The sequence below is a fragment of the Phacochoerus africanus genome, chromosome 1, assembly GCF_016906955.1.
Source record: "Phacochoerus africanus isolate WHEZ1 chromosome 1, ROS_Pafr_v1, whole genome shotgun sequence".
Classification (NCBI taxonomy): Eukaryota; Metazoa; Chordata; class Mammalia; order Artiodactyla; family Suidae; genus Phacochoerus; species Phacochoerus africanus.
Genome location: NC_062544.1, coordinates 28,771,881 through 28,797,151, shown reverse-complemented (window position 1 = coordinate 28,797,151; position 25,271 = coordinate 28,771,881). Strand labels below are relative to the sequence as shown.

The window sequence follows — 25,271 nt, the reverse complement described above, 5'->3', positions numbered from 1 at the left end:
AATCCAACTAGGAACCATGAGGTTGCGGGTTCGGTCCCTGCCCTTGCTCAGTGGGTTGACAATCCGGCGTTGCCGCGAGCTGTGGTTGTAGGTTGCAGACGCGGCTCGGATCCCGTGTTGCTGTGGCTCTGGTGTTGGCCGGCGGCTACAGCTCAGACTGGACCCCTAGCCTGGGAACCTCCATATGCCGCGGGAGCGGCCCAAGGAAATAGCAAAAAGACAAAAAAAAAAAAAGGGGGGTTGTCACTTGAGAATCTAGAGCCATCATAAAGATAATAAGAAATCCCTATGCCAACGAATTCAACAACTTGGATGAAATAGACAAATTTATTAAAAATGTAACTTAAAAAAAATCAACACAAAAATCTGAGCAGCCTATTTCTAGTACATAATTGAATTTATCAAAAAAATATCCCCCAAAGAAAACCCAGAGGGTTTTAACGAAAAAAATCTATCAAATATACAATGAAGAAATAAATATTACACCACACTGTAAATCAACTATAATAAAAAGAAAGAAAGAAGTATCAAAATGCAAATTTGGTAAAATTAAAAAAAGAAGGAAAAATCAATTTTATCAAACTTTTTCAAAAAAGAGGAAGATCATGGCAAAATTCATTCTATGAGGTCAGTATCCCCAAATACTAAAACCTGACAAACACATTATGAAAAAAGAAATCACAAACCAATGTCCTTTATGAATACACACATAAAAATCCTTGACAAAATAATAGTGACAGAATCCAACTTAAAATATCAGAATATAATCTTACAAAATATTTTCAATAGATTCTAACATTAAAAAAAAATACATCAAAGCCAATAGGGTTAGTTGCAGCACAGGAGAAGTGAATATGACTAATATCCATGAGGATGAGGGTTGGATCCCTGGCCTTGATCAGTGGGCCAAGGATCCGGCATTGCCTTGAGCTGTGGTTAGGTTGCTTGGATTGCAAGTTGCCTATAGTGTAGGCCAACAGCTATAGCTCCAATTCAACCCCTAGCCTGGGAACTTCCCTATGCCACAGGTGTAGCCCTAAAAAAGAAAGAAAAAAAAAAACCCCACCAAATAGGGTTTATTCTAAGAATGCAAGGTTGGTTTAATTAAAAATCAGTTAATGTTCAGAAAACTAAAAACAGAACTACCATTTGATCCAGCAATCCCACTCCTGAGCATCTATCCAGAGAAAACCATGCCTCACAAAGACACATGTACTCCAATGTTCACTGCAGCACTATTTGCAACAGCCAAGACATGGAAGCAACCTAAATGTCCATCGACAGAGGAGTGGATCAAGAAGATGTGGTACATACACACAATGGAATATGACTCAGCCATTAAAAGGAATTAAATACTGGCATTTTCAGCAACATGGGTGGACCTAGAAATTATCATCCTAAGTGAAGTCAGTCAGACAATGAGACACAAACATCAAATGCTTTCACTGACATGTGGAATCTGAAAAAAGGACAGAATGAACTTCTTTGCAGAACAGATACTGACTCACAGGCTTTGAAAAACTTATGGTTTCCAAAAGAGACAGTTTGGGGGGTAGAGGGATGCACTAGGGTTGTGGGATAGAAATCCTATAAAATTGGATTGTGATGACCATTGTAATAAATTCATTGAGTAATAAAAAAAATCAGTTAATGTTAACTCACTACATTGACAAAGGAATATGTGATATATTACCAGAATAAAGGAGAACAATGTGATTGTTTTGATAAGTTAAAAAAAAAAAGAAATCATAGTATTCAACACCTATTCATGCTTAATGAAACTAGGAAAAGAAGGGAACTTATGCAAAATAATCTTATCTACAAAAAAGCCTACAGCCAACATTAACTTAAAGGTGAGAGTTTCTCCTCTGGGATTGCAAACAAGGCAATCATCACTTCTATTCAATGTCCCAGACATTGCAATAAAGCAAGAAAAAGAATTAAAAGGCATAAAGATCAGTAAGGAAGAAATAAAGCCACCTTTACTTGTAGATGACGACTGCTTCAATAGAAAATCCCAGGGCATGTACATACCTACTACTGAAACTAATAAACAAATTTATCAAAATAGTAAAGTACAGGAATAATGCACAAAAATCCATTTCATATACCAGCAATAAAGAGTTTGAAATTTCAAAACACGTCCATCTACAACAGCACCAAAAAACCCAGGTAAATCTAACAAAAGATGTTCAAACACTCTATACTGAAAACTATAAAACAAGCCAGACAGAAATTACAGACTTATCTAGATAGAAAGAGACACCAAGTTCATGGATTAGAAGCCTCCATTTGGTTAAGATGGTAATTCTCTTTAAATTCATCTACAGATTCAAAGACATTCCAATCAAAATTTTAGTAAACTTTTTTGTAAAATGTTGATAAACTGATTCCAAAACTTATATGGTCATGCAAATGACCTAAAATAGCCAAAAAAACTTTGAAAGAAAAGAACAAAGCAGGAAGACTAACAAGGACTGACACAACCCGACTTTTAAGATTCACTATAAAACTACAGTAAGATATTGTGTATTGCATAAGAGCAGACAAATAGATCAATGGAACAGAATACAGAGTCTATAAGTAGACCCATACATATAGGGCCAATTGATTTGACAAAGGCACGAAAACAATTTAAGGGGGAAAGGAAAGTCCTTTCAAAGAATGGTGCTTGATCAACCAGATATTCACATGGGGGTGGAAAATGAACATCGACTCTTACCTACAACCATACATAAAAATTAACACGAAAGAGACCATAAACCTAACTATAAAACCTAAATTATATAAATACTAGGAGAAAATAAGCAAGAAAATAATTGTGATTTTGGAGTTGGCAAAGTTTCTAATTAGAACACCAACCTGAAACCTCATGGTTCCTAGTCTGATTCATTAACCACTGAGCCACGACGGAACTCCGTCTTATCTTTTCTTTCTTTCTTTTTTTCTGTCTTTTTGGAGCCGCACCCACAGCAGATGGAGTTCCCAGGCTAGGGGTCAAATCAGAGCTGCAGCTGCTGGCCTACACCACAGCCACAGCAACTCGGAATCTGAACCACGTCTGTGACCTACAACACAGCTCATGGCAATACCAGATCCTTAACCTACTGAGTGAGGCTAGGGATTGAACCCGAATCCTCATGGACACTAGTCCGGTTCATTAACCACTGAGCCATGATGGGAACTCCCGTCTTGTCTTTTCTTAAGTGAAAATACCAGAGGCTTTGAGTTAGCTCTGGAAACAAGAAAAATTTTAAGCAGACATCAAAAACTCAATTTGAAATAGAACACATTAAAAAATACATATATTCCTGGCCCTTACCAATTCCCCACTTGCTCCTTATCCCAGAATATAGTTTCACCACAGAAAAGCGTGTGTGTGTGGGGGGGGGTGTGAGCATGCATGTATATATTTACAAATGCAAAAATATATGACCACACAGATGTATTATTATGGATAAATATATTAACTGAACAACACACAGATGCCTCATGTGTCCAGAGAAAATGAAACCCAGAAGGCTCCCAGTGGCCCACTATTATCTCCCTGCAAAGTGAGTCAGCTGGGTTCTAAAAGGAAATATGAATGTGCATGACATTGTAAGCATTACATATAATACTCACAGAGATGAAAATCAAAACGCTTCAAATAGCAAGAAAGAATTAATAGGAAATGATAGATTTCATTCCAACAAACCAACCATTGTTTTACCTAATTCATTTACCTTGATTAGAGTTCCTGCATAGCCACTAATAAAAAAAAAAAAAAACCAGTTCACTTTACAAGTTGTAAACTTCACAGTTGGAAACCCTTTTTCTGCCCTTGCAAATGGAAACAAGATGATCGAGATAAAAGAACTGAGAAAAACTGCACAATGTTTACTGAGCACTTACGTGCTGGAACTTAACAAAGTCTCCGGAACAAGTAATAATTGACCATTTAGTCATTGTTTCACTTTCAGATGCAACTTAGCCCAAGAGCTACACAGTGAAGAGGACAATTTCAGAGGCAAAGGAACATATGAGCTTTTATGAAACCAGGCTTCAAGAAGAGTAACCAAGTAAGGGAGGAAGGGAGGGGGTTAGTTCTTATTACAGAAGATGGAAAGCAGAGCTTTCCAACCCTCTAGGATGCTGTAAAAGGGTCCCAGGTGTATGGGATATTGATCCTCTCTGCCCTTAGGGGCCTCTTCCCATGAGCAGCCTACTCTGTCATATTCTAGGATGCCTTAGAGATGACAGTTGTCTGCACATGCCATGATATGAAAGATGGAGAAGTACTGATCTAAACCAATGGTTCCCAAATATGCACCAGGATGACTGCATAAGACTAACTGGAGTAATGTTAAAAATATGGATTTTGGGAGTTCCCTTCGTAGCTCAGCAGTTAACAAACTTGACTAGGATCCATGAGGATGGGGGTTTGATCCCTGGCCCCACTCAGTAAGTTAAGGATCTGGCATTGCCATGAGATGCAGTGTAGGTCCCAGATGCAGCTCGGATCCCATGTTGCTGTGGCTGTGGTATAGGCTGGCAGCTGTAGCTCCAATTGGACTCCCAGCCTGGGAACTTCCATATGCTGAGGGTTTGGCCCTAAAAAAAAGAAAAAATACATATATGGGAGTTCCTGTTGTGGCGGAGATGTAATGAACTTGACTAGTATGCTTGAAGATGCAGTTTCCATCCCTGGCCTTGCTCAGTGGGTTAAGTATCTGAAAAGTGTTGCTATGGCTGTGGCACAGGCTGGAAGCTGCAGTTCCAATTTGACCCTTAGTCTGGGAACTTTCATATGCCATAAATACGGCCTAAAAAAAAAAGATTCTCAAGTTCCCACTCTGGCACAAAGGATGGGTGGTGTCTCTGGAGTACTGGGATGCAGGTTCAGTCCCTGGCCTGGCACAGTGGTTTAAGGATCCAGCTTAGTCGCAGCAAAGGTTGCAACTGTGGCTTGGATTTGATTCCTGGCCCAGGAACTCCATATGCTTTGGGGTGGCCAAAAAAAACAAAAAAACAAAAAATGGATTCTGGGTTCTACTTGCATAGATTACAATTCAGAGGATCTGGAAAGAAGCCTAGGAATCTACAGTTTACAATGTACACAGAGATGATTCTAATGAGCAATCAAATTTATAAGATACACTTCCAAACTATCCAAAGGTTAAAATATACATTAGTCCGATAAAATTGGCTAACCCAGTACCTAACTGTAAAATGGAAATCAGAGATTACCATGATCACAAGAAGATGTGCTTTTTAGGAGCGAGAAGAGATTTGGCTTGGCCAGCCACAGATACAGACACACTAAGAGAAGGACGTGAAGGAGTAAGACCAAGCATACAGCTTAGTGAATGGATGAACAAAAAGGAGGCTGGAAGTTCCCGTCGTGGCGCAGTGGTTAACGAATCCGACTAGGAACCATGAGGTGGCGGGTTCGGTCCCTGCCCTTGCTCAGTGGGTTAACGATCCGGCGTTGCCGTGAGCTGTGGTGTAGGTTGCAGACACGGCTCAGATCCCACATTGCTGTGGCCCTGGCGTAGGCCGGTGGCTATAGCTCTGATTCAACCCCTAGCCTGGGAGCCTCCATATGCCGAGGGAGCGGCCCAAGAAATAGCAACAACAACAACAACAACAAAAGACAAAAGACAAAAAAAAAAAAAAAAAAGGAGGCTGGCCTAAAACTGGGCAGAACACAAGGAAAGCAAATAACAAAGCCAAAGAAAAAGAAGAAAGAGGTCAGCAAGGTAAAAGGAAGGTGATCAAATTCTTAAAAGTGGAAGTTTACCATATTCTGTGTTGAGGCCCCATAATTTCACTTTATTAGCTTCATACTGTGCTTTTTTCTTTAACCGACAAGCCCTGTGAAAGAAAGGAGCAATTAGTTCATTTTACCTTTTTTTTTTTTTTTTTTTTTTTGGCCATACCCGCAGCATGTGGAAGTTCCCCGGGGCCAGAGATGGAAGCTGCACTACCATTTCAACCTGCACCATAGCTACAGCCATGCTGGATCCTTAACCTGCCAATGGGAACTTCCCAGTTCACTTTTTTCATTTTGTTATAAGCAACCAAAAATCACTGCCTATACTGATGTTTATATCAAGGGACTCAGTTGCCCCAAAACACACAATATAATCATTTGTCCAATCTGATTTTTAAAAATTTCAGGATACATTAAAAAACAAAACTATGGCTAGGATACTGAAATAAACAAAAACCGACAATATCAGGTGTAGAAGATGTGAAGTGGGATCCTCACATGTTTCTGGAGGGTGTGTAAAGTAGTACCTAAGGCTACTTTAGAAAATAGTAAACATTTTAAAAATAAACTTTATTACTTCAGAAATAGCTACTTTGGTAGTTTCTCATAAAGTTAAATCTACACTCCCAGGTACTTACCCAAGAGCAATGAAAATTTATGTTCACATAAACATCTGTAAGTGAATGTTTATGGTGATTTTATTCGTAATTGCCAAAAATTGGTAACCACTCAAATATCCTTCAACTTGTGAAGAGGTACACTGTAGCATATCACTTTAAAGGACTACTTTGTCAATAAAGAGAAACAAACTATTGTTCCACACAACAATATGGACGAATCTTAAATTCACCACATGTGAAATCAAAGTCAGATGCAAAAGGTTGCATACAGTTTGCTTTTTTGTTGTTTGCTTCCTTGTTTTTTCTTTTCACGGCTGCACCTATAGCTTATGGAAGTTCCAGGGCAAGGAGTGGAGTGGGAGCTACAGCTGGGGTCTATACCACAGCCATGGCAATGCCATATCTGAGCTGAATCTGTGACCTGTGCTGCAGCTTATAGCAACACTGGATCCTTAACCCACTGAGCCAGGCCAGGGATCAAACCCACATTCTCAGAGAGACAGTGTCGGGTCCTTAACCCACTGAGCTATAACAGGAACTCCCAAAGAGCTGCTTATAGTATGATTCCATCTATATGGCATTCTAGAAAAGTCAAAACTGTGGGAACAGAAACCATATCAGTGATTGTGAGGGGTTAGATGTGAAAGGAGTTTACTTTTACAAAGAGGCATAAGGAAAAATTTTAGTATCTTTGTTGTGGTCATGGTTACAGGACTAGCTATGTTTTTCAAAACGTATAGAAGTATATACTAAAGGGATCAATTTTACCACAAGCAAGTTATACCCCAGTTAAAAAAAAAAAAAAAAACAGACTTAGTATACAACAAAAAATAAAGCTTTGATAAAATTTTTCGTTATACCATGATATAAAACAGTCGAGTCCTTTTGCCTCTCCCCTTTAAAAACTTCCTCAATGAAGCGTAAGTACCACCTTTTACTGTCAAAGGAAAAACTGTAATACTCTCATTGTAGTATTTACAAAAGTATATTTATGAATAAATGGCCAAGGGTCCTCCCCTCTATAAAAGTTCACTGAGGGAGTTCCCATCGTGGCTCAGCAGAAACGAATCCAACTAGTATCCATGAGGATGAATGTTTGATCTCTGGCCCCACTGGGTAGGATAAGGATCCAGTGTTGCTGTGGCTGAGGTGTAGGCCAGCAGCTGCAGCTCCGACTGGACCCCTAGCTAGAGAACTTCCATATGTTGTGGGTGTGGCCCCAAAAAGAAAAAAAAAAAGGCTCACGGAAAGTCTAACCACACCTTCTAGACTTCAATCACAGGAGTGAACATGAGTAGATTTACCTGGAGGCCAGTTTATTTTTTTCCTTCCTTGACCTTGGCCGGGCTGTTAAGGGAAGCTCACTGACTGGAGTCAGGTCACTAATCACCTTATTCAGCTTCCGTAGTTCATTCCCTATTTGGAGTAGTTTTTTGGGATTTGGAGTCAGGTCTTCTACATCCGTTCTCCGTGACTTTTTTACTGCATATTTTCCTATAGGTGGTTTAAAAGAAGTGGAGATCACTTTATTTAACAAGAGATACATTTTCTACAGTCATATTTTAAAAACCCACTTCTCCCCTCCCCTTTCTTCTTTTTCAGAAGTCTCATTATTTGAGCGACCTATGCTAGAAGGGCGGGCCCCCTCTCCTTCCCACCTTGTGACAGCATGAAATGGGGATAATAGAACACAACTTCAAAAGAGTTTCTCCTGCACAAACGCCCTCCCCCTTCTCAGTACAGACTTTAGATTAAGGTAAAAATAACATTTGTACAGAAGAACTCTACTCAATTACATCCTTCTGTGTTCACAGTTTGAAATTTGGCCTACCTAAGATTATAAGCCTCTCCTGACTCCTACTATTCAATTATATTACACTCCATTTCTTTTCTCCACAATTATTCTCCCTTTCTTTTCCTTTCCCTCCTCTTTTCTTCCCCCCACCATTTTGATTCCAATCTCTCCATTTACATTTAGGCCTGGAGACTGAACAAGAAATGAAAGACAGAGATGCTGGAGCCCCTTCTCTTTCTCCCCAACACTTCTTGTTTATAGCACCTGTGACAGGTCAGGAATCAGCAGGCTCCTGGTCAATTCCTGGGTAGGATAAGTAAAATAAGAAGTGACTGGAATTCCCTTGTGGTGCAACGGGTTAAGTATTTAGCATTGTCACAGCTAAGGTTGAGGTTCGATCCCTGGCCTGGGAACTTTCACATGCTACGGGCATGGCCAAAAAGAAAAAAAGAAAGGAAGTGACTGGAAATTACTTTTACACAAGCTTTCCTCTCTGTGTAGGTGACGGCTCTCAACACTGATAAAAGCTATTTGTGAATGAAGAGTAGTCACAGCAAACATGGCAGCTCTACTGTTCTATTCTCCAGTTGTTAGCAGGGGTTGAATACCTTCGTATAATGCATAATGATTAAGCGTTACGGTTTAGTATCTCTGTTTAAAGTGACAGGAAATATCAGGGATAGATGATTACTAAGACTACCATGGTGATCATTTCATGATGTATGCGAATGTCAAATCACTATGAAATACACCTGAAAGTAACATAATACTGTATGTCAGCTGTATTTCAAAAATAAGAGGAAGGAAGGAAAGAAAGGGGGGAGAGGGAGGGAGGGGAGGAAGGAAGGGGGAAGGGATACAATATACATGATCGCAATCCTCTCTTACCATGATGTAAGCCATTTTTCTGATACATGTTACTCGGCAAAGTGTCTCGGTTCCATTCAGATGGCCTTAGCATCCTCTCTTGCTGCGATGGTGTGAGTTGTTCACTATACTCCCAGAAGTACCTTCTTTTACCTCTTTTCCGAGAGGATATTGAAGTCATTTCTTTCAAGTCTTCCACAGAATCATTTTCATAGCCTTAAAAAAAAATCCCAATTTTTTAAGTTCCATAAATTTCAATGACCCAATCAGGACAAACAAAAAGATTGCTTCTATTTGCCACGTGACACTTTCTGAAAGTATTATTAGCATGTCAAAGATAATAAACCAAATCTATAAAATAACTTTTAACACAGAAATCTCTAACACATAAAATACTTAGAGAATAATAAAGATAACAACACTGTCTATATTCCTTAGGTTTCTCTCTGGTTAGTGTATGATACTTTTTTTGTAACTTCACCTAAGATTGAGAGAACAATGAAACAGACCCACAGGAAAACAAACAACCCCATCAAAAACTGGGAAGAATACACCCTGATGTTCACTGAAGCACTATTCACAAGAGCTAAGATATGGAAACAACTTAAATGTCCATCGACAGATGAATGAATGAAGAAAACATATACACAATGGAATACTACTTAGCCATAAAAAAGAACAAAATAATGCCATTTGCAGCAACATGGATGGAACTAGAGACTCTCATACTAAATGAAGTCAGAAAGAGAAAGACAAACACCATATGACACCACTTATATCTGGAATCTAATATATGCCACAAATGAACCTATCTACCGAAAAGAAACAACTCATGGACATGGAGAACAGACTTGTAGTTGCCAAGGGGGAGGGGGAGGAAGTGGGATGGACCGGGAGTCTGGGGTTAGGAGATGCAAACTACTGTATTGCATTTGGAGTGGATAAGCAATGAGATCCTGCACAGGAAACTATATCTAGTCACTTGTAATGGAACACTATGGAGGATAATGTGAGAAAAAGAATGTATATGTATATGTATGACTGGGTCACTTTGCTATACAGCAGAAATTGACACAACACTGTAAATCAAGTATAATTTAAAAAAGAATTAATTAGAAACATGATTCCATTTACATGACCTTCTAGAAAAGGCAAAACTATAGGGACAAAATGGTTGCTAGGAGTTGGGGCGGAGGGAGGGGCTGACTATAAAGGAACACGAGGGAAATCTGGGGATGATCAAACTATCCCATACCTTGATTGTGTTGGTAGAGGTTACTTGACTACATGTACTTGTCAAAACCCAAAGAAATATACACTTAAAATTACACAGTGAATTTTACTGTGTGAAAACTCTATCTCGGTAAACATGACCTTTTTAAAAAGAATTCAGAGAGAAGAAGGATTTTGAGGCAAGAGTTAAGACAAGCTTTTGCAGCAATGCTGGCTTAACAGCCTGATAATATTCATGGAGTACTTTAAAACAACATGGCAAGAAGTGTGACAGAGAACTTAGATGCTTCTTAAGAAAAGATGCATGGGGTTCCCATTGAGGCTCGGTGGAAACGAATCTGACGGGCATCCATGAAGATGCAGGTTTGATCCCCAGCCTCACTCAGTGGGTTAAGGATCTGGCATTGCTTTGAGCTGGTGAGCTATGGTGTAGATCACAGATGTAGCTTGGATCTGCTGTTGCTGTGGCTCTGGCGTAGGCCGGTGGCAACAGCTCCAATTAGACCCCTAGCCTGGGAACCTCCATATGCCAAAGGTGCATCCCTAAAAAGCAAAAAAAAAAAAAAAAAAAAAGCCCTTGCTGTAGTAGGCCAAGCTGAAATTACTGGCTCATAGGGATTACCCTAGTATGGCTGGGAACACCTCAACAAAGGCAGATGCACCCAACTGAAGCATTCCATCTTCCTATCAATGTCAAGAACTGCTGTTCCACATTCAAGTCTATCCCAGCCCAAAGCATAAGGGAAACTTTCACATACAGCTTCCTCAGGTAACCCACCCTCCTGACACTTTATTTGACATGCTCCCTCAGGTGGCCTAGATTTCTGGCAAAGCACCATCTCTCTCATTTAATGCACTCACATATTCACTCACAGTTATTTCATTTGAGGCTTCTAGGAACCTAGTAGAGCTGGAACTGGCTCAGGCCCCATGGCTCTAGCTCCAATTGGGCTCCTACCTTCCCTGTGCCTAGCCAGGTAAATGGTCTAAATATTTTTTTCCCCCACATACATTCCATATTAAATTCAAAGAGTCATTAGGATTTAGATTTCTTCTGTCCCACCCAAATTATTACCAGTTTTATTTACTTACATATGTTCAGCCGTTTTCCAAGAAAGTATTTAAGGATACTCAGTTTTCTTTGATCTAATATTTCAACAGTCTCTAATAGTATAGACCATAAATTCACAATAACACACAGAGACACATGCACAGATTTGTCATCCAACTTTTCAATACAGAAACTACTGTGATCAAGTAGAATGGAGGAAAATTATATTCCCAGATCACTGGTCTTGCATTTAAGGTAATTAAATATTTATTAAAGTGTGTTCTGAGGAACGTTATTACTCTAAGATATGCCTTCAGTCCCAAATGAGTTCTGTGATCAAATAAATTTTAAGAAACTCCCATCCTGCACCCAAGTCACAGAACACATAAAACCGGAAGACCAAGAAATCACGACAGTAAATAAACCCACTCAATTCTAAGTTCTGTGGAGATGAGGATCTGTTTTGTTCACCTCTGCATAGCCAATAATCTAATATACAATGTCTAACACAAAAATAGGTAACACCCCAATTTTTTTTTAACAAATCAGTGCTTTGTTTAATGTAACATTTCCCATGGAGCCTTTTCTCTCTTCATTTGATGGATCACCATCCTGATCTAACTCATTCCTTCCTGACATAATTACCAAAAGGTAGTCAAAAGGCCTAAATTTTTTTTAATTTTTAAAAATTATAGTTGATGGAAGTTCTTGTTGTGGCTCAGTGGTAACAAGCCCAACTAGTATCCATGAGGACTTGGGTTTGATCCCTGGCCTCGCTCAGTGGGATCTGGCATTGCCATGAGCTATGGTGTAGGTCGCAGACATGGCTCAGATCCCACATTGCTGTAGCTGTGGCATAGGCTGGCAGTTGCAGCTCTGATTAGACTCCTAGCCTGGGAACTTCCATATGCCCAGGGTGCAGCCCTGAAAAGCAAAAATAGGAGTTCCCGTCGTGGCTCAGCAGAAATGAACCTGACTAGGAACGATGAGGTTGCAGGTTCAATCCCTGGCCTTGCTCAGTGGGTTAAGGATCCTGCATTGCCATGAGCTGTGGTACACGTCGAAGATGTGGCTCGGATCTGGTGTTGCTGTGGCTGTGGCATAGGCCAGCAGCAAGAGCTCCTATTATACCCCTAGCCTGGGAATCTCCATATGCCATGGGTGCAGCTCTCAAAAGACAAAAAAAAAAAAAAAAAAATCAAAAATAAAATAAAGCATAGTTGATGTACGATGTTGTGCTAATTTCTGCTGCACAGCAAAATGACTCAGTTATATGTATTTACACATTCTTTTTTATATTTGTGTCCAACATGGTCTATCCCAGGTGACTGAATATAGTTCCCTGTGCTATATACAGCAGGATTGCTGTTTACCCTTTCTAAATATGGTAATTTGCATCTACTAACCAAAATTCCCAGGCCATCGCTATTCCTCTCCCCTAAATGATTTTCTGTGGGGTGATTTGTTTTTGTTTTTTGGGCTGCGCCTGCAGCACGCACGAGTTCCCAGGCCAGGGAACAATGCCGGATCCTTAACCTGCTAAGCCACCAGGGAATTTCTCTAAAATTCTGACTGCACATCTTTGGTTTTGCAAAGTGCAGACTACTGCCATTAAGCTGGTAAAGTCAATCGTGACAATGTTTAATGGAGATTACAAAATAAACTCTCATTCTGGGGGCCTAATTCTTACAACCATGTAATTCTATGACCCCAAACAGTTGTAGTCTGTCCACAGAATAGGCTCTATTAAAACCTGGGAGCAAGTCCAGAATAGGGACTAAAACTCTATTTTACACCTTTCCTGGAGCTTTGTAGGCTCAGGCACTGTTGCAGTCAACTGCCAAGAAACAGCATCAAGGGAGCTAGTCATCACAAAAGGGCCTTTGTAAACTGTCTGCTGCAAATTAAACCAATCAACCCACTCTAAAACTAGCACTCTCAAGAAACTTTATCCCACTTTCCTGTTTCAAAGAATTTCTTCTTGCCTCTCACCAATAATTCATGTTTGTATTCCTAAAGTTGCTTGTTTAGCTCTTTCTTCCAAAGAAGGGAAATTTTCACTAGCAAATATGAATAAACCTCCCAAATACTGCAAAATCACTTATTTGTGCTTAAAGCATGTCACTCAAAAACACTGGTGAGAAGTGCCCAAGTAATACTAACCAAAGAGGTTTTACTTCAAGTCAACTGGAAGTGAGTGAATTAAATTCCACCCAAACATTCAGCAGTGTGAAGTAGTGCCAAGAGGAGAGCTTTACCCTGCCGAGTGCCAGTGGGCGCATCTCTCTTTTAAAACAGTGTTGGTCACTTACACCAACAAACTCACAAATCAGGGTTCTCCTACAAGCGACAGGGCAAGAGAATGTGGCATGACAGGACAATACCAACTGCAACACTAGTTCCCCATCCCTACAAGAATCAAAAGGCTGAGAAAAAGGAACGAGAGTCAACTTATCGAGCAGTCTCTCTTCATGGACCTATGCACCTCTCAATACATTTATCCAGGTGAAACCAAGTCAAAGGATCAAGGATGAACTGAAACTCGAGTTAAAAGTCAAAGAAAAAAAAGAAAAGCTACAACCAGAGGTGGAATAAACAGAACAGTCCTTGGCTGCCCTCGTTAGTGGGGTTCACTGACTCCCTTGAATTTATACATTCCTTTTAGCACCAGCTGGTAGAGACAGTTACTTCCCCACACTCCACCTCCTAGTTATCACCCTAGTTATTACTCCTTGTATCACCCTCCCTTGCCCTCCTACCCCAACTCTAAATATGGGACTCAAAACAACAGGGCTGATCTGTCAGACTTTAAGGACCACTCCTGGGCAGCCCTCTGGACTCCTATGGGAGGGAGCTATTTAATTTATCACTAAGAGCAAAGACAACAATTCCTGAAAGAGCTCAAAGCAGATTTTACTCACTTGTTGAGAGAAAAGATTTCCTGCTAAGCAGAAAAGACAATTGTTTTATCTAGACTATACTGAGTGTTAAGGTAAACCAAAGAAAAGGCATAAACCCTTTTCCTCCACTGTAAAGTACCTTTTCCTTACTTGCAGCTCCACCCAAGTCAAACAACTTAGTTGTACCAAATGCATAAATCTAAGCATTTGTGCAATAGAAAAATTTCACTAAGAGGACAGTCTCTTAGCAATGATACGCTTCATTGGCTACAATATAGCTACTATGGCTGAAAAATCTTTCCAAAAATTAAATATTTGTGTTTATACTGCCGGAAATTCTAACAACGAAAGGGCTCTCTTTGACGATCCAGAGTCTTTTTTTTTTTTTTTAATAACTTGGTCTTTTATGTAAAATTACAGTACCAACACTATTTCTGGATAAAGTAACTTTCATTCAAATTTGAAGCTCTTCATTTCTTCGTGCATTTTTAATTGTGTGCCACTTGTCAATACCATTTTCATAAATAAACTGCACAAGCCAGTAGTGACAGGAGACCAACCATGTACATGCTGAAATGAGCCAGTTCCCCATAGGTTTCATTTTCTTTCTTCCTTTTATTTATATGTGCTGTACACAGAGCAGAGACTCCTTCATGCTTATTAAATTATAGCATGTATTTTTCTTAAATGGAAAAATACTGTGCAAATGAAAGATGCAGCAGACACAAAGAAAAAGCTCTCTTTTACATTATTCATTAAGTAGGCTTTGCTGGTTACAGGAATGAGTAATATAAGCCATCATCGCTTGGTTCACCATTCTATGGACTCCTAACTTACCTCAACTAAAACAGAGGGATGCATGCAGAAATATGCATATTTTTGAACCAATCCATTTTGGGCATCTTTGCACAGCTGCTCCAGAGAGTGACAAATCAGGTCACTTAACATAAGACAAATTAAGAAGCCCTCGAGGAATCAGCATATGAACCACACATGAGGAAAAGTGATTATTTTAGAGCTGTTTGAATAGATAAAAGCAATTACATATCCAAGACAAGAAACTAAGTCAATGCCCAAACTAAGACAAAGAAAGCATCCACAGCACAACTTTCTATTTCGACAGAGTAGGAAAAAGTCAGCTTGGTAAGCCTCCAAGCATTACAATACCTGGTTCAGAGAAAGTGTCACTAATATCATCATCTTTGTCATCTTCATAATCCTCTTCCTCTTCTTCCTCTTCCTCATTTTCAGAAAGTTCGTGCTCGCTGCCAAATCCTTCATCGTGGTCTTCATCATCAACATCCTCCTCGTCTTCCTCATCTTCTTCAGGACTGCATTTGGTTGGCTGTTCACCCAAGTTGTCAGAGACGAAAAGGGAATAATTGTGCTCCTCTTTTTTCTGGGATGAATCTGAGACCAATGTGCTGGCAGAAAGGCTGCTACTCTCTCCTGCTGCAATCGACCCAGGCCCCTCCTGGGGCAAGGGACTGAGTAATAGTTCCTGGGTTTCTTTAAAAGGCAAAGCTGGAGTGGCATGGCCCTGCAGAGGCTCCGTCCCTTTTTTCTCTGGTCTCTTGGCCACGGCACCACAGTAGCAGGTGTTCTCCTTTGCCGCATCTGCATGAACCTGACTCAATAGAGGCCGGCTCTGCTGCGCTGGGTTGATCTTCACCTTTGCCTTTTTCACATAGTCTTTACATTCAACGTGAAAGTTCACTTTTTCATTATGATACATGTTGGTCTTCACCATGATTTGTGTGCTTGAAGTGGGTTTACTTGCTTTTTGGACACAGTCTGACAAAGGGACCTCAGCCTGAAGAGTCTTAGAAGAACACACAAGAGCAGCTGCTCTGCTTGCGATCTTCTTACCAGGGAATGAAGAGGGCAAGGGATTTTGTTTGACACTGAAAAGTGAATCAGGGTAATACAGGGAATCAGAAACAGACTGAGAGTCCTCACTATTAAGCTGGGCCAAAGTTGGAGTTTTACTTATGACCTCTTCATCTTGGTAAGGGCTAGAAAAGTCATCAAGACCCAAGTAATCCACTTCTTTTGTTCCCCAGATGTCACAGCTGGTTAGTTTGGTGTACTTTGTTAGGTCTTCACAGTATGTATCCCACTGTTCCCAGTTTGAGGTTAAAGCACCCTCATTATCCAGGACATCTGTGAAAGATTCCAGGTTTTCAATGTCTTTGCAGTCCTCCAAAGAAAGGAAGTTGTCTCTAGGATTTTGTTGGTAGTTCATTTCTCTATCCTGAGAAAGGTTAAAAAAAAAAATATATATATATACACCATATTTGATGAAAGAATTATTTACCTCTATCCTTACTTCTATATATCAAATTAATAAATCAGTACTCAACTGCTGGTCTATTTTTAGATAAAGACTACTTACATGACAGTCTACCATTCCATTTAGTGTCACTTCCTTAGGCGAGGAAAAAAAGGGGGGGCATAATGTGCCCCCTGAGAAGCTTAGGTATGGTCAAGGGCTCTTGAACTTCACTATAAGCACTTTTTTCTGAAAAAAAGTTTACATTTTCTGATCTTTGACTTGGAAGGATTTGGGGATCTTCTTAGAAACAAGCTTCAGTTATAAAGCAAATAATGAAGACCTTACCTTCATCACAGAAGAATCTGTCTTCTTTAGCACTTAAATACAGAGATAAAGAGCAATCCAAAGAGGGTTGGAACTCAACCAACAAAAAGATAAGATCTTTGTAAGACCTTGTAACAACTCTTGGGCATGGGGAATAAAATACTCCTCATGAATAGAGATATGATTTTTAAAATGTCAATAAGATTATAAGAAGAATGTAGTTAAGTTCTAGTGTACTAAGATGAAAAGGCTGCTTACTACATGTTATGAAATCTAATTTAAAATATTCATATATATATACACACGCACGTATCTATACACACACACATTATATGCATAGAAATACTCTGTTACTAGCAATTACTTTTGGGGAGAAGGTTTGGTGGGTTGAGGCTCAGAAGGAAATGAGAAAATTTTCTGTTTTCCAATTTGTTTTTGTTCTGTTTCAATTACTCTATTAGTTTTTTTGGGGGGGTTTGTTTTGTTTTGCCTGCATGTGTGTGTCTGTGTGTTTTAACAGCTTTATTGAAATATGGATTACATACTACAAAATCCACCTGCATTAAGTGATTTTGCTAAAAAATCATTGATTTTTTTACTAAAAATCAATGATTTTTAGTACATTAACAAATTTTAGTTTTCCAGTTTTTATAATTAAATTTTTTTGGCCATGCCCAATCCCCACAGGGATTGAACCTGTGCCACAGCAGTGACCAAAGCCACAGCAGTGACACCACCAGATCATTTAACTGCTAGGCCAGAAGAAAACCTCTAAAGCTATTGCTAAAGTGTTTTCCTTAGGAGTCTTTAGTGTTTATTTACCTCAACATATATTCAGATATTGCTTAGAATTGCTATTTTTGTCTCACATAATTCTGTTATATGCTTTGCTCAAGGTTATCATTCTTAAATATCCCAGTTGAAAAGTCCTTTAGCAATTACATATATTAAAAAGGCGGCTGGAGTTCCCATCGTGGTTCAGTGGTTAACGAATCCGACAAGGAACCCTGAGGTTGCAGGTTCGATCCCTGGCCTCGCTCAGTGGGTTAAGGATCCAGTTGCCGTGAGCTGTGGTGTAGGTCACAGACGTGGCTTGGATCCCGTGTTGCTGTGGCTGTGGTATAGGCCGGCAGCTACAGCTCCGATTCGACCCCTAGCCTGGGAACCTCCATGTGCCATGGGTGCAGCCCTAGAAAAGACAAAAAAAAAAAAAAAAAAAGATGGCTTCCCACCTTCATCATTAAAAACTGGACTTAAGGATATTTAGATAACACTTCCTCTTATTATTTCCAGTGGGTTCATACATCCTTCAAAAATACTAGGCTGACAATGACAAGAATAAAATTTGGCATAATCACATCTTTTTTTCTTTTTAGGCATTTATAAATTAAAAAATTATACCACAACATTTTTACCCTAAATCAATTAAAGCAGAATCTAAGAAAATGTTACTTACCAGTTCATACATGAAATCTGGATCTGAACTGTTTGCTAAGAGATCTGTGCTCATCAGAGTCTGTTCTGAAAAGGTGTGGCTTCGAAAGGCATCCCCAAAAGGCGGATCCATTCCGCTTACACTAGGCTACAAGAGTGATTTTAATTTTGGAAAGTTAACACTGCTTCGAGATCAATTTACCACACATAAGCCCCACCCCCATATATCTACTAAATGATTATTTTCAGAACAATTTTGTATTTTTCCCTGCATTTTGGTACATTTAAAATATTTAACTAACATTAAACTGTGGACTTATATTAGGAAAATAATTAATATGCATTAAAAATAGGAAAAGAAATAGAGTGGCAATTGTTAAGAATACCTAAGTTCCAAAAACTAAAGCTTATTTAGCCACCAGAGTCAGCAAATAGTACCTTATGAGTACTTTTATTTTTTGGCTATATTACATTTCTTCAAATCCACTTCTAACGACACTCTCTGTTCTAACTCCATAAAGTAGAGAATCCCCTGCCATTTCCTGGGGTCTGCAGAGGTAGCAAGACAGTCTCACTCTATACTCCTAAAGGAGTTCAAAGTCCCCAAACAAACGGAAGACAATTTGGGCATCTCTAGTCCAAGAAATGCCTCCCGGAACATGACAGAGGTAGAGTCAGCCAGATATCAAAAAGTCTTCTGCATGAGGCCAATAACTAGGGCATGAACTCAGTAGCTTTAATCCTGATCCCTGAAAAGGGTTCACTTTCTATGACTAATAAGAAAGGCAGGGGGGAGACTTGGCACCCAGAGTCACTGCTCTTTTTCTCTTCATCCCCCTTTTCCATTTCAGTATCTATAACAAACCACTCTGGAATGAAGTTTGGGCTAAGACCCCCTAAAGTGGCCCAAACAAGTCCTCACTTTGATCTTTAACTTGGATAATGGCAGAAGACAGGAAAGAATTAAAAACTCCCTCTTTGTCTTTCTGTTCTTCTTTTATAACCTCCTATCAAAACTTTTAAAATGCTATTAGTCTACTTACGTGTATCGCTCTATTCATTGACCATCTACCTACCACAGACTGATCTTTTCACACACGCTTTTCATCATGCTTTTCTTTATGGGTACCTCCCATGCCTTTCTTTTCTTTCTCTAATTTTCCACAACCTTCCCAGGCTGCAAGCTCAAAATAAGTGTTGTATAGACCTAAAGTCAAGTATTTAGTAAATAGCAAGGGAAAGTGTGAATGGGAAAGAACTCGAAATGGGTATTTGTAGTCCACTTGGCCCAGTGGTTAGGGTGGAGGTAGGCCACTATCAGCCAGCTAATCCTCCTCCTTTGCTGCTGCCTGGCTCTGAGTCACTGAACCATCTCAGCAAGCTGCTGATGTCCTGTGCTCAAGGCATAGTTCCGCTTGGCCCCACACAAAGCCACCTTAGGGTCCCTGTCCTCTCATGATCTCTGGGTTTCTCCCCAGCACAAAAAGTGGTGGATAAGAGCTAACCAATGCATGGGGAAGGGAAGACGTTTGGATATGCAGAGTGGGGACTAACAGGACTTCATTTACTGTTTCAGCAAACCTGAACCGGTCAATTCAAAGTAGTTACCGTAACCGACATAGATCCAGCTGTTCTCAAATACGTATTGAGGAGTTAGAGGTATATATGTGTGAATGGGTGTGTGTGTGTGAAAGAGAGAGAGGTTGACATCCCTCACCATCTCTTCCTACTTGAATTCAATGGGCATAAACGGAAAGGAACAACTGGGAAAGAGGAAGAAGACACAGGGGATGGAAGTGGGCTTTCTGTGGCAGATTTTCAGGGGAGTTAGTTTAGCCCCCCTAAAGCCAGCAGCTCCGCCTACCTTCCAACCAAGTGTTCCTTCACATTGTTCCCTCTGTCAAGTGCATTAAATTTCAAAGCTGCAGCAAAGGAAGAACATGTATTCCAAACCAGTTGAGATCAAAAGCAAAACATCTTTGAAAGAGTATATTAAGATTCAGAGAACTTACAGAACCAATACTACTGGCTTTCTGCAATGGGAGAACATAAATCTTTACACCTACTCTGTAAGATTTACCTGAGGCATTTCCAAGCCCAGATCCTGTGAGTCCGATCCCAAACTTCTTTTTTTTCTTGTTTGTAAATTCTTTTCCAGCTTTACTTTTAAATTTAAGGTTAAAGATGATTTTCACAATCAACAGCAGGTTTCCCAGAATGCCTTCAATTCAACTGCTTGGATCACTGTGGGTTTGTGTGTTTGTTTTAATAATTCTGTGTGACTCTGTCAAACGACAACACAAAGCAACTTCACTGAGCACCACTAAAAACAAGCTGACCTTTCAAAAATGACATTAAGCAAATAACACTTAAAGGAATAAGTACTATAGTTGTAATATCAAGAATTTGGCTGGTTTTTAATACCAATTATTCTGCAATTCACCATCCCTCCCTTTCGTTTCTGCAATAGGATTGGTTAATAAACAATTGGCAAAATTTAAAAAAAAACTGGCAAAATTAACATAGGCCCAACCTTCTTGGGATCTAAAGACGTATTATACTTAATGTTAAAATAAAGTTTCCATTTGGTTTGTGTTTTATATGAGAAAACAGTGTCTCAAAAATTCCATCTATTGTATAATCATTACTGCTAAGTGAATCTACATTTTATACTCCTTATAAATCTCTAAGAAGAGTATGAATACATAATTATAAACAACAGAATTTAACATATCCTCTACATTAAATAAAATCATGTTTGTAAAGGTATATGCAACACTATTCTTTGAGTTTGAAAACTGTCCTTGAGGTAAGAATTATTTCAATAAGTTTTTAACATTTGTATGTTGAGAGGGAAAGAGGGATAAGGACTACTTTGCAGAGTGCAGAGTGGTTTCAAGGGTTAAATTAAATGATTGCAAACCACCTGGCACAGGGTCTTGACTGTGATAGAAACTGACAGGGTACAGTTTTCCCTTTGCCCTCCTCTATGAAGGTTTCCTTTTTTTTTCTTTCTCTTTTTTTTTTTTTTTTTTTAGGGCCTTAGGGCCAAGTGCAGTATATATAAGTTCCCAGGCTAGGGGTGGAATCAGAGCTGTAGCCACTGGCCAAAGCCACAGCCAATTAGCCTCATCTGTGACCTATGCCACAGCTCAAGGCAACGCTGGATCCTTAACCCACTGAGCGAGGCCAGGGATCAAACCTGCATCCTCATGGATACTAGTCGGGTTCTTAACCCCCTGAGCCACAATGGAAATTCCACCCTCCTCTATGAAAGTTTTAATCAAAAACTGAACAACTATACACCCTTCATCATCTCCTCCTAGATGTGTGACCCTCAAAGCCTGGTCCAATCCTCATCAGTTATTAACCCGGAAATTCGTTAGAAGTAAAATTTTCTTGCGCTCCAGCCTAGACTTACTAGAGCAGAAACTCTGGGAGTAGGGCCCAGTAACATGTTTTACCAAGCCCTTGGGGGTGATTCTGATCCTCCCTAAAATTTGACAACCTCTACTTTACAATGAACTCCTTCCTCTCATTTGGTCTACAAGCAGTTTCATTTCTTAGGCTGAGATAAAAGAGTCAATTTAAGCTGTGCTGCCCTCTGCAGTTAACACATTCTCTGGACTGATTTCAGAGACCTCTTGCTGAACAAATAAGAGGTAGTCAACAGGGACTCAATAATTGTTCTACTCAATTAGATTAATAAATTGACTATCACTGCAGGAGCTTTTCGTAGATCTTTGCTAGGCGCTTCCTTCTGGTGCCTCTCATTCCAAGCGCACTGGTCTAGCCTAGGAAAAACACCCTCAAGTGCCCAGCCTGGGCCTAGAAACAGAATTTTAACTATGCATCTCAATCCAGAGAGAAAGAGCTGCCTCTCTCTCTCTCCTTTTTTGTTTTTTTTTTTTTTTGTTTTTTAGGGCCACACTTTTGGCATATAGAGGTTCCCAGGCTAGGGGTCCAATCGGAGCTACAGTTGCTCGCCTACGCCACAGCCACAGCAACTCAGGATCTGAGCCTCATCTTCGACCCACACCACAGCTCACAGCAACGCCAGGTCCCTGATCCTCTGAGAGAGGCCAGGGATTGAACCCAAAACCTCATGTTCACCTGTCAGATTTGTCTCCCCTGCACCACAATGGGAACTTCTGTTTTGTTTTGTTTTTAATTTTTAAAAAAATTTATTTTGTCTTTTTAGGGCCACGCCTGCAGCATGTGAAAGTTCCCAGGCTAGGGGTTAAACTGGAGCCACAGATGCTGGCTGACATCACAGCCACAGCAGATCTGAGCCACATCTTCGACCTTCACAGTAGTCTGTGGTAACATCAAACCCTTAACCCACCGAGCAAGGCCAGGGATTGAACCCACATCTTCAGGGATTGAACCCACATCTTCACAGACACTATGTCGGGTTCTTAATCTGCTGAGCCACAACCGAACTCCCAGTGCTACAGTTTAAATGGACTGATGCCTGCTAGTGCCAAAGGCCAGTTCTGGCCCAATTCCTCTTTATGTGGCTTCATGCCTTGTACCTACTGCTGATGTGTAGTCTCATTCCTAACTCTTCTTGATTCCTCTGAGAAATAAGGTCAGCTGACCTTTCCAGACTGTTACTTAGACCCTCCAAAAAGCATATTATTCCAGTGACAGATTCCAACAAAGTGGACCAGTATAATCTTGGTCTATAACCTAGATCTGGGAGAAGAGCTTGATACTTTCTCATACCTGAAACTTACCCTCTCTGGCAACAGAGGTGAAGACTCAAGAAGAGATTGAGTTCTCTTCAACTTAAATTTACTGGCATTTGCTACAGATACCATGTACCAACAGCTTGGTTTATCAGGGAAACACTGGAGGAAAAAAGGCAAAGTTCTAATCACAGATCTCACTTGCAAACTACACAAGACTGGGTAGGGCAATCATTCTAAGCCTCATTTTTCTCATCTCTAGAAAGAAAATACTACTACTCTCTCCTGGTTATCAAATTTTCTAAGCTGTAAGACTTCCACACAAATACAAATATTTATTTTAAATGTTACTTAAACACTTAGCATCAAAACAAACTTGTCAACACAGTTAGCCAAAAGAGCACTTGTTTGGGAAACAAGAGACTTATATTCCAGTTTTGATTCCATAATTAAAACAAAACAAGAGGGTGGCCAAGACGGTGGAGTAGAAGGGCCCTAAGCTCACCTCTCTCATGAGCACACCAAAATCACAAAAATCTACAGAACAACCATTGTTGAAAAAGACTGAAACCTCCCAGAAAAGATCCTCTATAGCTAAAGACATAAAGATGGACCCACAATGAGACTGGTAGGAGGAACAGACTCCCAAATTAATCAAATCCCATTCTCCCTGGGTGGGTGACCCAAAAACTGGAAAATAATTATATTACAGAGGTTCTCCCATAGGAGTGAGAGTTCTGAGCCCCACGTCAGGCTCCCCCGAGCCTGGAGATCCAGTACTGGGAAGAGAGGCCCCCAGAGCATTTGGCTTTGAAGGCTTGACTGCAAGAAACAGATTTCACTCTTAAAAGGGGCACACAAAATCTCATGCACACCAAAACCAAAAGCAAAAGTGCTAATTTCATAGGACCCTGGGCCAGACCTACCTGCTGGTCTTGGAGGGTTCTCCTGGGGAGGTGGGGGGGGAGGGATGTGCAGGGAGTGGTGGCTGTGGCCCACCCTGGGAACAGATACTTGTGGCAGATATATTCAGAAGCAGTCATCTGCATGAGCTCTCCTAGATGCTGACATTTTGGCACTAAGACCTGGAGCCACCCAACAGTCTCAGGCTCCAGTGCTGGGATATATCTGGCCAGTAGTCAACAAACTGGATGGGGAAGCAGCCCCACTCATCAGCAGACAGGCTGCCTAAAGACTCCCTGAGCCTGCCTCTAAACATGGCCCAAGACACTCCCTGACCATCAGAGGTCCAAGACCCCACTCCACCCACCAGAGGCAGGCACCTGGCCCTCCTGCCAAAAAACCTACACAAACACCTAGACCAGCTCCTCCACCACCACCACCCCCCAGTCAGAAGGCACACACCAAAAGTAGGAAAACTACAGTCCCACAGCCTGCAGAATGAGTCTGCAAACGCAGACCAGACACTATCCTGGGACCAATTGGCCCCTGGCCCTTGGGTGGTGAGATGGGAAGGCAATGCTAGGACAGGTAGGATGTCTCCTACAGAGGGCCACTTCTCCAAGGTCTAGAAATGTAACCAACCTACCACATTTGTAAAAATACAAATGGCAATTTAGACAAATGAGGCGACAGAGGAACATGTTTCAAAGAAACAAGATAAAACCCTGGAAGAACTAAGGAACATGTAGGTAGGCAATCTACCCAAGAAAGAGTTGAGTAGTGATCATTAAAGATAACTAAAGACTCCAGGAGGAAAATGGATGCAAAGAGCGAGAAATTAGAAATTTTTAACAGAGAATTAGAAAATATAAAGAACTAAACAAAATTAAAGAATAGAGTAACTGAAATGAAAAATACACTGGAAGGAATCAATAGAGACTACATAAGGAAGAACAGATCAATGAGCTGGAAGACAGAGTAGTGAAAATCACTGCCACCCACAGAAAAAAGAAGGAAAATAAATGAGAACAGTGTAAGAGACCTCTGGGAAAACATCAAGCATGCTATGTTTTGCATTATAGGGGTCCTAGAAGGGGAAGAAAGAAATGGCCTGAGAAAATATTTGAAGAGATAATACCTGAAAACTTCCTTAAACCTGGGTAAGGAAACAGTCACCCAAGTCCAGGAACTGCAGAGAATCTCAGACAGGATTAACCTGCAGAGGAATACACCATGACATATTGTACTCAAAGTGACAAAAATTAAAGATAAAGAGAGAATATTAAAAGCAACAAGGGGGAGTTCCTGTTGTGGCACAGTGGGAACAAATCCGACTAGGAACCATGAGGTTGTGGGTTCCAATCTCTGGCCTTGCTCAGCAGGTCAAGGATCCACCATTGCCATGAGCTGTGGTGTAGGTCGA

General features: G+C 40.3%; 1 protein-coding gene across 3 annotated transcripts in view; it reads right to left on the bottom strand.

Moving 5' to 3' along the window:
* CREBRF (CREB3 regulatory factor) overlaps nt 1-25,271 on the bottom strand; it is a 66,500-nt gene that overhangs the window by 17,349 nt on the left and 23,880 nt on the right. The window contains exons 2-8 of one of the 3 annotated variants that reach the window (XM_047789965.1): nt 20,335-20,538; nt 20,119-20,176; nt 18,277-18,402; nt 15,389-16,475; nt 9,059-9,253; nt 7,680-7,869; nt 5,783-5,856 (exon numbers count right to left, since the gene is read on the bottom strand). In XM_047789965.1, the coding sequence (XP_047645921.1) occupies nt 5,783-5,856; nt 7,680-7,869; nt 9,059-9,253; nt 15,389-16,475; nt 18,277-18,387 (1,657 nt within the window). In that variant the 5' untranslated portion in view covers nt 18,388-18,402; nt 20,119-20,176; nt 20,335-20,538. Of the gene's footprint in view, nt 1-5,782; nt 5,857-7,679; nt 7,870-7,936; nt 8,474-9,058; nt 9,254-15,388; nt 16,476-18,276; nt 18,403-20,118; nt 20,177-20,334; nt 20,539-25,271 lie in introns of those variants that run through there. The other 2 variants (XM_047789876.1, XM_047790056.1) reach the window with 2 other exon arrangements.